Source organism: Bombina bombina, chromosome 4, assembly GCF_027579735.1.
Source record: "Bombina bombina isolate aBomBom1 chromosome 4, aBomBom1.pri, whole genome shotgun sequence".
NCBI lineage: Eukaryota > Metazoa > Chordata > Amphibia > Anura > Bombinatoridae > Bombina > Bombina bombina.
The window spans coordinates 354,617,724-354,630,321 of record NC_069502.1 but is presented as its reverse complement, the minus strand read 5'-3'; the positions used below and the strand labels follow the sequence as shown (position 1 = coordinate 354,630,321).

Genomic DNA, 12,598 nt, shown 5'->3' with positions numbered 1-12,598 from the left:
GAGAGAACTTGATAGGGAAATGCAATTTCAAGTAATTACTGTTGGAGGAGTAATAAAAGGAGTGTGATTGTAGAATGAATAATGTGGTTACTTGTTAAACTTGAACTACCTGAGAGAGGACTTAATGGAGTTATTTATGATAGGTTTATGTAAATGTTATACAAAAAAATGACTTTTTTATGGTTTTACTATATATTTTAAAAAATAATTATCCCTTGCTTGATTAAAAAAAAATAAGATTTGCAATGTATTTGTCAAAGGAGATTATATAGCTAAATTGTATTATAAAAAAGCCAAAGATGATTTTTAGAATTCAGAATACCACCTTAGAAGTGATGCAGATGCCATGTATTTGTTAACATGACTGGCTCATAATATATAAGGAAATGAATGATAAACACTTTCTAAATACTATTGTGAAAGCCCCGGGGACACAGTGAAGTGTAAGTCTAGTTTATTGTGATCACTAACGTCACTGTGAGAAATGGACTTTGTTTGTGGAACAGTCTTTTTTCGCAGAGTAGTTGTGAGCCATACTCCTTTAGAAGTTGTGATACTAAACTATTTGAAACAAGTATCAACTAAGAACTTTAGTGTCTATTTGTCCTGATCTTTATTTTAAATATTTTAATGTCTGAAAAATCTTGGGTTTTGTCTGGTAGCCTATACCAAGTCTACATATTTTAAGGAGCTTTCAACAGCTCCTGAAAGTGTGAGTACTATTTACCAAATATCACTGTTGTTATATTGGATGTACAGTATTATACTATGGATTTTCCAGATACCATGGGGGAGCTGAGTCTGACAGCTTAGGGATAGATTACAAGTGGAGCAGTATTTTCCATCTTCAATATAGGGAACCTCCCCTATGATTTTCATTTTGTGGATTGCGCTCGTATTACAAGTTAAAAGTAAACTTTTTTTTCTCCAGCGGTAATCCAAACCGTGCTTAAACTCGAAATTAAAAAAATTGCATTTTTGCATTCCCTGATAGAAGTTAATGAAGAAAAAAAAGTTGAAAAAAAAACACACCCACTCTCTTGTGCAAAAACCATGACATATTCTCATTAGCACAAACCTGGCATGAAAATATGAATATTTCATATTCCAATGTTCTCGTAACCAAATATGTTCTATTTATTCATAATTAAATATTTCTACATATATCTGATGTTGTTTTAAGGAAATATATATTTATACATATATATACACAGGTATACCCCGCTCATACAGCGGGTTAGGGACCGGAGCCCCGCTGTAAAGTGAAAACCACCTTAAAGTGAAACAAGGCAGTTTTAGCTTTCTTTTCAGTGTTTAAAATCCTGAAAGCATGTTTGAACTTACATATATTACGGGTGCAATAGTGCTACGTTTAGTTTAACACTAGCACAGCACAGTATTAAATTAGTATTCAATAAATACTGTACCTGTAAAATTGTGACAATTACTGTAGTCAAATTTGCCAGACTATAGCACTGAGACACAGATTGCACTGCAATGCTATAAACAGAGTGAACTAAGCATAACAAAATGGTGCCATTCACTTTTCTAGCAATCTCACGATGATTATAGCACTGTTTCAAAATCCTTGGAGGTTGAAATTCAGCTCCACAAAGTACTGTATTAGCGAATCGCTGTAAAGGGAAGCGCTGTAAAGTGAGGCATACCTATATATATATATATATAAGCAGGTAAAAGAAAGTGCACTCCAAAGAACTTACTTGCTGATCCACTTTATTGTATATTGTTTATGTATATATATATATATATGAAAATCTATTTATAAATACTTACGCCTAGATTGCGAGTTGTGCGTTAGGCTGAAAAAGCAGCGTTAAGAGGTCCTAACACTGCTTTTTTACGCCCGCTGGTATAAGAGTCTTGAAGGTTTAAGGTCACCGCACACTTCTTTTGGTCGCAAAACGACTTACGTAAACTTTGTAAAGTCTTTTTTCTATAAGACTTCCATAGCGCCGGTATTACGAGTCTGTCCTGGGAGGCCAAAATGTTAGCGGTACACCCTGCCCCATCAAGAGTCCTAACTAGTAATGTCGCAAACATAAAAAAAAAACGGGTGAACCGAAATAAAATTCAATAGGCAGGCGAATTTTAAAACCCACAGGGACTCTTTCTGGCCACAATAGTGATGGAAAAGTTGTTTCAAGGGGACTAACACCTGGACTGTGGCATGCCGGAGGGGGATCCATGGCAAAACTCCCATGGAAAATTACATAGTTGATGCAGAGTCTGGTTTTAATCCATAAAGGGCATAAATCACCTAACATTCCTAAATTGTTTGGAATAACATGCTTTAAAACATCAGGTATGATGTTGTATCGATCAGGTAGTGTAAGCGCCCGCTTCACAGTGACAGACCAAACTCCCCGTTTAAAGGGACAGTCTACACCAGATTTTTTATTGTTTTTTTATTGTTTTAAAAGATAGATAATCCCTTTATTACCCATTTCCCAGTTTTGCATAACTAACACATTTATAATAATATACTTTTAACCTCTGTGATTATCTTGTATCTAAGCCTCTGCAAACTGCCCCTGTTTTCATTTCTTTTGGCAGACTTGCAGTCTAGCCAATTTGTGCCTGCTTCCAGATAACTTCTCGTGCACGAGCACAGTGTTATCTACAGCGAGTGCAGAATTATTAGGCAAATGAGTATTTTGACCACATCATCCTCTTTATGCATGTTGTCTTACTCCAAGCTGTATAGGCTCGAAAGCTTACTACCAATTAAGCATATTAGGTGATGTGCATATCTGTAATGAGAAGGGGTGTGGTCTAATGACATCAACACCCTATATCAGGTGTGCATAATTATTAGGCAACTTCCTTTCCTTTGGCAAAATGGGTCAAAAGAAGGACTTGACAGGCTCAGAAAAGTCAAAAATAGTGAGATATCTTGCAGAGGGATGCAGCACTCTTAAAATTGCAAAGCTTCTGAAGCGTGATCATCGAACAATCAAGCGTTTCATTCAAAATAGTCAACAGGGTCGCAAGAAGCGTGTGGAAAAACCAAGGCGCAAAATAACTGCCCATGAACTGAGAAAAGTCAAGCGTGCAGCTGCCAAGATGCCACTTGCCACCAGTTTGGCCATATTTCAGAGCTGCAACATCACTGGAGTGCCCAAAAGCACAAGGTGTGCAATACTCAGAGACATGGCCAAGGTAAGAAAGGCTGAAAGATGACCACCACTGAACAAGACACACAAGCTGAAACGTCAAGACTGGGCCAAGAAATATCTCAAGACTGATTTTTCTAAGGTTTTATGGACTGATGAAATGAGAGTGAGTCTTGATGGGCCAGATGGATGGGCCCGTGGCTGGATTGGTAAAGGGCAGAGAGCTCCAGTCCGACTCAGACGCCAGCAAGGTGGAGGTGGAGTACTGGTTTGGGCTGGTATCATCAAAGATGAGCTTGTGGGGCCTTTTCGGGTTGAGGATGGAGTCAAGCTCAACTCCCAGTCCTACTGCCAGTTTCTGGAAGACACCTTCTTCAAGCAGTGGTACAGGAAGAAGTCTGCATCCTTCAAGAAAAACATGATTTTCATGCAGGACAATGCTCCATCACACGCGTCCAAGTACTCCACAGCGTGGCTGGCAAGAAAGGGTATAAAAGAAGAAAATCTAATGACATGGCCTCCTTGTTCACCTGATCTGAACCCCATTGAGAACCTGTGGTCCATCATCAAATGTGAGATTTACAAGGAGGGAAAACAGTACACCTCTCTGAACAGTGTCTGGGAGGCTGTGGTTGCTGCTGCACGCAATGTTGATGGTGAACAGATCAAAACACTGACAGAATCCATGGATGGCAGGCTTTTGAGTGTCCTTGCAAAGAAAGGTGGCTATATTGGTCACTGATTTGTTTTTGTTTTGTTTTTGAATGTCAGAAATGTATATTTGTGAATGTTGAGATGTTATATTGGTTTCACTGGTAAAAATAAATAATTGAAATTGGTATATATTTGTTTTTTGTTAAGTTGCCTAATAATTATGCACAGTAATAGTCACCTGCACACACAGATATCCCCCTAAAATAGCTATAACGAAAAACAAACTAAAAAATACTTCCAAAACTATTCAGCTTTGATATTAATGAGTTTTTTGGGTTCATTGAGAACATGGTTGTTGTTCAATAATAAAATTAATCCTCAAAAATACAACTTGCCTAATAATTCTGCACTCCCTGTATATGAAATACGTGAACTAACACCCTCTAGTGGTGAAAAACTGTTAAAATGCAATCTGAAAGAGGTGGGCTTCAAGGTCTAAGAAATTAGCATATGAACCTCCTAGGTTAAGCTTTCAACTAAGAATACCAAGAGAACAAAGCAAAATTGGTGATAAAAGTAAATTGGAAAATTGTTTAAAATTACATGCTCTATCTGAATCATGAAAGTTTATTTTGGCCTAGACTGTCCCTTTAACGCATCGCAAACAACCGCAAACAGTCCATTTGCACAACCACAAGCTCCCCATTTGCACAAGGTTGGATACCAAGCTAGCCATGTCCCGTTCCTTGTCCTCACTGATGTCATTGAAGGTCTCTTCCTCCACCCAGCCACGTACAACACCAAGGGTCCCTGAAAGGTGACAACAAGCCCCCTGGGACGCCTGCTGTGTTTGGTCTTCCATCTCCTCAAAGCCACCTTCCTCCTCTGACTCCTCTTCTTCAGACTCCTCTCTCTGCATTGCCTCTCTCAGCGTAATTATAAGGTGTGTTCGTAGTACTATTCCTATCAGTTTAATCCCTGTTACGTCCCCTATCAGGGGACGTGTATATGGCATCGATTTTAGGAACCGGGAGATGGAAAAAGATGCTTGGTCGGACCTCCTGGGGCACTGTGAGTGCAATCTAATATGCCACCAGATAGGAGTGGTGTGTTTAGTAGTACTATTCATATCAGTTTAATCCCTGTTATGTGTCTTTTTTTTGGTTTGGTTTTTGAAGACACAGTGCAGCACCAGAGGCCAGAAAAATTAGGCATGTACACATGCCTGAAAAATTAGGTATTGTTGCAGCTGTCAGAAAAATTGATGTTTGTTTCCCAGGCAGAAAGTGCCCTAAAACATTGCGGCTTGAACCCTAGTTGGGGGCAGATAAGTCACGAAAATCATCCGGCATTCAGAGATAAAATACAGCAGCGTGTGGACCATTTTTAGCCCAAGGCAGCTCATCTCATCAGGCCTTTTTTAGTCTAATGTATCGCCCACTGTCAGTCTCTTCGGGATCCATCCCTCATTCATCTTAATAAAGGTGAGGTAATCTAGACTTTTTTGACCTAGGCATCTTCTCTTCTCAGTGACAATATCTCCTGCTGCACTGAAGGTCCTTTCTGACAGGACACTTAAAGCGGGGCAGGCCAGAAGTTCTATCGCAAATTGGGATAGCTCAGGCCACAGGTCAAGCCTGCACACCCAGTAGTCAAGGGGTTCATCGCTCCTCAGAGTGTCAATATCTGCAGTTGAGGCAAGGTAGTCTGCTACCTGTCGGTCGAGTCGTTCTCTGAGGGTGGACCCCGAAGGGCTGTAGCGATGCATAGGACTTAAAAAGCTCTGCATGTCCTCCAACAACACGTCTGTAAAACGTCCTGTCCTTGCCGGCGTTATCGTGGGAGGAGGAGGATTACTTTCACCTCTTCCCCTGTTAGATTCCCATTGTGCTGTGACATCATCCTTATACTTTTTAATTTATTTTGGAACTGCTGCAGCCTTTCCGACTTGTGGTAATTCAGTAACATTTCAGGCACTTTATGCTTATACAGGGGGTCTAGTAGTGTAGTAGACCCAGTACAGGTCGTTCTCCATCATCCTTTTTATACAAGGGTCCCTCAACAGGCACAACAGCATGAAAGACCCCATTTGCACAAGGTTGGATGCCGAGCTACTCATGTCCCGTTCCTCGTCCGCAGTGATCTCACTGAAGGTATGTTCTTCCCCCCAGCCACGTACAACACCACGGATACCAGAAAGGTGACAACGAGCACCCTGGGATGCCTGTTGTGGTTGGTCTTCCTCCTCCTCCTCAAAGCCACATTCCTCCTCTGACTCCTCTTCCTCACAATCCTCTTCCAGCGTTGCCGCAGGTCCAGCAAGTGATGCTGATAAGGCTGTTTCTGGTGGTGATGGTGACCACAACTCTTCCTCTTCCTCTTCACGCTCATCTACGGCCTGATCCAGCACTCTTCACAGGGCATGCTCCAGGAAGAAAACAAATGGTATGATGTCACTGATGGTGCCTTCGGTATGACTAACTAGGTTTGTCCCCTCCTCAAAAGGACGCATGAGCCTATAGGCATTGCGCATGAGCGTCCAGTAATGTGTCAAAAAAATTCCCAGCTCCGCAGAGGCTGTCCTAGCACCCCGGTCATACAAATAGTCGTTAATGGCTTTTTCTTGTTGGATCAGGCGGTCGAACATTAGGAGTGTTGAATACCAATGTGTCGGGCTGTCGCAAATCAAGCGCCTCACTGGTATGTTGTTTCGCCGCTGGATATCTGAATGTAGGAATGCCTGAAATGGCCACACACCTTCCTGGCCTGCTTCAGGACGTCCTGTAAGCCTGGGTACTTATGCACAAAGCGTTGTACGATCAGATTACACACATGTGCCATGCACGGCACATGTGTCAACTTGTCCAAATTCAATGCCGCCACCAAATTTCTTCCGTTGTCACTAACCACTTTGCCAATCTCCAGTTGGTGCGGAGTCAGCCACTAATCCACCTGTGCATTCATGGCGGACAGGAGTGCTTGTCCGGTATGACTCTCTGATTTCAGGCAAGTCAACCCCAAGACGGCATGACACTGCCGTATCCGGGATGTGGAATAGTACCTGGGGAGCTGGGGGGGGGGTGCCGTTGATGGGGAGCAAGATGCAGCAGCAGAAGAGGACTCAGCCTAGGAGGTTATGGAAGAGGATGGAGTAGGAGGAGTAGAGGAGGTGGCAGCAGGCCTGCCTGCAAGTTGTGGCGGTGTCACTAACTCCTCTGCAGAGCCACGCATTCCATGCTTGGCAGCCGTCAGCAGGTTTACCCAATGCGCAGTGTAGGTGATATACCTGCCCTGACCATGCTTTGCAGACCAGGTATCAGTGGTCAGATGGACCCTTGCCCTAACACTGTGTGCCAGACATGCCATTACTTCCTTTTACACAATCGAGTACAGGTTGGGGATTGCCTTTTGTGCAAAGAAATTTCGGCCGGGTACGTTCCACTGCGGTGTCCCAATAGATACAAATTTTTGGAACGCCTCAGACTCCACCAGCTTGTATGGTAAAAGCTGGAGGGCTAAGAGCTCAGACAAGCCAGCTGTCAGATGCCAGGACAGGGGGGTGACTTTGTGACATTGGCTTCTTACGCTCAAACATGTCCTTGACAGACACCTGACTGTGGGCAGATGAGCAGGAACCGCTCAAGGCGAGAGACGGAGTGGCGGATGGTTGAGAGGGGGCAAGGAGGACAGCAGTGGTTGACGTGGCTGAAGATGCTGGACCAGGAGGAGGATGGTGGCTTTGAGTTTGTGTGCTGCTTGTACTCATATGTTGATCCCATAGGCACTTGTGATGTGCGATCATGTGCCTTCGCAAAGCAGTTGTACCTAGGTGGGTGTTGGACTTCCCACAACTCAGTTTCTTTTGGCACAGGTTGCAAATGGCATCGCTGTTGTCAGAGGCAGACACACACAAAAAATGCCACACTGCTGAGCTCTGCAATGACGGCATTCTGGTGGTGGCAACAGCATGTGTTGATTGGCGTGCTGTCTGGCTGACCCCGGCTGCCGATGCATGCTGTCTGACTGTGCCACTAGCTCCTTGCCACAACCTCCCCCTCCTTCCAACTCGTCTCCTCCTCCTCTCTGTCTCCCCATCTGAACTTCCCCCCCCCTTCTTCTTCTCTTCTAGCGGGCACCCACGTGACATCCACAGACGCATCGTCATCCTCAACCACTTCTCTTGTATCTGACAACTCAACAAAGGAAGCAGCAGCGGGTACAACATCATCATCATCATCATCACATCGTACGTCCATGTGTGTAATGCTGCTTGACTGAGACATATCCCTGTTATCTACATCCTCTGGCAATAATGGTTGAGCATCACTATCACTCTTTTCTTCCAAATGATGTGTAAATAACTCCTCTGACAGATCAAGTGAAGCGGCTGTGGTGCTAGTGTTGGTGGTGGCGGAAGACGGGCGAGTGGTAACTTGAGAGGTGCCCAAAGCTAAGCTGGAGGAGGATGGTGCGTCAAGGTTTCGAGCGGAAGCTGTAGAAGATTGGGTGTCCTGTGTTAGCCAGTCAACTATATCCTCAGAACTGTTCGAGGGGTACGTGGCCTCTGAACACTGGGCATTATTCTAGGGCCAAAGGGAATCACAGCACCACAAACATGATGGCCCCTGCGTGGTGGCCTGCCTCTGCCTGTCATTTTTTTTTAGATTAGTGATACTATGCATGTAAGCTACTGTGACAACAGATATGAGTGGCACTGTGCACTGGCAGAAGTTGGCAGAGTAGACGCTGTAGGCCTGACACACACACTTGCAGACAACTAACTGCTATTCAATCTATTACAGTCAAAATTGTATTTTTTTTTTTTAAATGTACACTACTGTTACACCGGATATGAGTTGCACTGGTGTGACACTGTGCCCTGGCACGCACTGAAATGCACACATGTGAAGGAAACTGACTGCTATTATTTAACACAGTAAAAAAAGTGTTGTTTTTTTTAAATGTACACTACTGTTACACCAGATATGAGTTGCACTGGGGTGACACTGTGCCCTGGCAGGCACTGAAATGCACACGTGTGAAGGAAACTGACTGCTATTATTTCACAGTCAAAAAAGTGTTGTTTTTTTTAAATGTACTCTACTGTTACATCAGATATGAGTTACACTGGGGTGACACTGTGCCCTGGCAGGCACTGAAACACACACGTGCGAAGGAAACTGACTGCTATTATTTAAAACAGTCAAAAAAGTGTTGTTTTTTTTAAATCTACACTACTGTTACACCAGATATGAGTTGCACTGGGGTGACACTGTGCCCTGGCAGGCAGGCACTGAAATGCACACGTGTGAAGGAAACTGACTGCTATTATTTAACACAGTCAAAAAAGTGTTGTTTTTTTTAAATGTACACTACTGTTACACCAGATTTGAGTTGCACTGGGGTGACACTGTGCCCTGGCAGGCAGGCACTGAAACGCACACGTGTGAAGGAAACTGACGCCTATTATTTAACACAGTCATAAAAGTGTTGTTTTTTTAAAATCTACACTACTGTTACACCAGATATGAGTTGCACTGGGGTGACACTGTGCCCTGGCAGGCAGGCACTGAAACGCACATGTGTGAAGGAAACTGACTGCTATTATTTAACACAGTCAAAAAAGTGTTGTTTTTTTTAAATCTACACTACTGTTACACCAGATATGAGTTGCACTGGGGTGACACTATGCCCTGGCAGGCAGGCACTGAAACGCACAGGTGTGAAGGAAACTGACTGCTATTATTTAACACAGTCAAAAAAGTGCTGTTTTTTTTTTTAAATCTACACTACTGTTACACCAGATATGAGTTGCACTGGGGTGACACTGTGCCCTTGCAGGCAGGCACTGAAACGCACACGTGTGAAGGAAACTGACTGCTATTATTTAACAGTCAAAAAGTGTTGTTTTTTTTTAAATCTACACTACTGTTACACCAGATATGAGTTGCACTGGGGTGACACTGTGCCCTGGCAGACAGGCACTGAAACGCACACGTGTGAAGGAAACTGACTGCTATTATGTAACACAGTCAAAAAAGTGTTGTTTTTTTTAAATCAACACTAATCGGCGGCACATCATCTGTGCCGCCGATTTTGTGAGTATCTGGAACAACAGGGGGATACGAATATATAGGGGCTCCCACCTTTCCAGACCACGATACTGTTTTATGTTCTTGGCGCCTCTCTTCCTTTCTCCTCTCACAGCTTGAGGTCCATCCAGATTTCATCAGGACTAATATCGGGAGTGCAGCCATCACCTCAAAGTTCCTTCTCCTCCAAACAACTTGCCAGCATCTGCGCACCCTCTGAGGACATATATCCTCTTTCTATACTGGACTATGGCCATTTTTGCACATTGAGGTTTGCAGCGGTGTATGTCAGTATTCAAATGTTTTTTGTTTGACCTATTTCTGTATTTATAGCACTGTTTTTTATTCGTATCATCATTATTGGTATATTTTGTACGCTCATTGCCATTTAGTGATTTTAGTGACGTTTTGTCAGTCAATACAAGTAACTATATCTGCCAGTCAGGGATATTCTCTTCACTGACGTTTCTATTGAATCTCCACTATCCTGTTTTGAATTACACTCGATTTAGTTCATTTAGCTCTCATCATCCAAGGTCACATTTACTAGAGGTATATTTTCACACTTATATTTTTAAGAGCATTTAGCACCTTTTAATAGTTGTGTGTTATACACATAGTAATTTTTGTATATTATTATTATTATTATTGTTCATGCCATATGAGGTTATCTATATGAGATAGAGACACCATTTAGCAACATTTGAAGTGACCCCTATAATTATATAATTGTTATTTTTCACTTTTTTGTCATTATTTTCACTATTTTAATCGTTTCACTATCACTTTTGTTTCACCAAGTCACTCACACATTGTATATAAGTGGTTTCTTTATTTATTTATTATATTTTATTTTTTCAATATGTTATCTGTTAGTGAAAGAACCAACAAAAGACTATTGTTGGTCTCACTTACAATGTCACATCTGGTGCGGGAGATTCGATAGATGATTTATCTATCCATGCCCTATTTTCCAGGCTAGAAGAATCTATCAACACTGAATGTCGTCATTGGTTAGATTCGGAGACGTTACAAAAGTACTTAGATAAAAAACAAATACCACAGGGTTTGAGATTATTCAAAAAATTGTTCTTTTAAAGATAATTTGGCCATTTTAAACAAGTGGGAAGAGGCCCTTAGTGACTGTTCATTTATACTTATGAGAATACTCATTTCTCATAAGAAAACACTAATAGAACAGACCACCAAGGAGATTGAGAATATACAAATGAGCCTAGAAAAATTTAAAAATTCACAATTATATGATGAGCTTAATGATATGGTTTTAAAAAAGACAGACTCATACCAAAAAGATCTGATCAATGTTAAAAATAGGAAAATTATTAGGGATGAAGAAGACTATTTAAAAGGAGAAGTATATAGTTACAACAAAAAGAAAATAAATCAACCTTCAGGAGGAATATCCCAAGATTTTGCCCCAGATGATCAGACCTCACTTATTAACTCTGGTGACGATTGGACTTTAGTATCCCATCAAAAGAATAAAAAGAAGAATAAAAATAAAAATAAAAGTACCCATTACTATTCAAATAATAATTCTGATGTTTCTGAATTGAGAAATTCAGATCATGGGAACAGATATGACCATCAGAATACATGTCACTATGACGACTATAGTAATGAAATATTCCCACGGTATAATGATAACTTTCGCTCTCGACTTCAGTCTTCAAATAATTATTATAGAAGAACAAAAGATAATTATATACATGAGAATTTCAATTCATATGCAAATAGGGTCCGTGAACATACTACACACAGAACCCCAGGGCATGTACCCCACTATAGAGATTCAAGATCCAAGGGTGACAATTATTATTATAATCATCAACAATACGGTAGAAGACACGACCAGAATCATAATTACCAACAGTATGAAAGGAGATATGAATATAATCATAATCACAAACAACATGATAGGAGACCTTCTTTTAATCATGAGAGGTCCAATAAATCAACCAATAATGTAGGCGGTCAACAATCAGGTATGACCAACCAAAACAGGCAACATTCCAATATGACTAATCAAGAAGAGAATCAAAGAATACCCAGTAGAGATAATGAAAATCATCATTTTAATCAGGGTGCCTCCAATAATTCCAATATAAGACAACCTAACACTAATTCACCAAATCATTTTTTAGAGCAGGGACCACGCATGCCGTCTTGGAAACAGAAGAGTATATCCAGTTACCTAGAGCCTGTAGTGTCTCTCACAACCCCCCAAAAAGGGAAAAGACCTCACGGCCAAGAGGACATAGAGGACGAGGAACAGCCCTCAAAGAGGCAAAACTACAGGCACTAAGTAAGGGGATACACAATCTCTCATCACACAAACTTAGTGACGATGAAGTGAGAATTTTGGGCAGAGGCCTATCATTTAGTCCTACAAATGAACACAATATTTTTTCATTATTCGTAGATTTAAACCGTTTCACTCAAAAATTATCACTACAGAAATACTTAGAAGAGAAAAAACTAAAAAATGATAATGGTATTCCCATAATTACTGACTCAATGGACTTCAGACTAAGGGAAACACGAATACCAATATTTGAACCTGATTCTTTAACTGATTAATTATATGAAGGTTTCATACAAACTCAGTTTAGAAATAAATCAAACTTCACACCACACTTACAGAATAATGCTCACATTGAAATTTTTAGGCAACTAGTGGGGGAAGATCTAGAATGA

At 41.4% G+C, this 12,598-nt stretch overlaps 1 protein-coding gene across 1 annotated transcript; it reads left to right on the top strand.

The window, feature by feature from the left end:
* Window positions 1–11,039: 11,039 nt before the first annotated feature.
* On the top strand, window positions 11,040–12,206 carry LOC128657457 (TBC1 domain family member 5 homolog A-like). Its single transcript, XM_053711812.1, has one exon. The coding sequence runs from the start codon at window positions 11,040–11,042 to the stop codon at window positions 12,204–12,206; it is 1,167 nt and encodes a 388-aa protein (XP_053567787.1).
* Window positions 12,207–12,598: the final 392 nt, after the last annotated feature.

Excerpts from the sequence above, each read along its gene's own strand:
- LOC128657457 (XM_053711812.1), top strand. The coding sequence starts at position 11,040 with ATGAGAATACTCATTTCTCATAAGAAAACACTAATAGAACAGACCACC.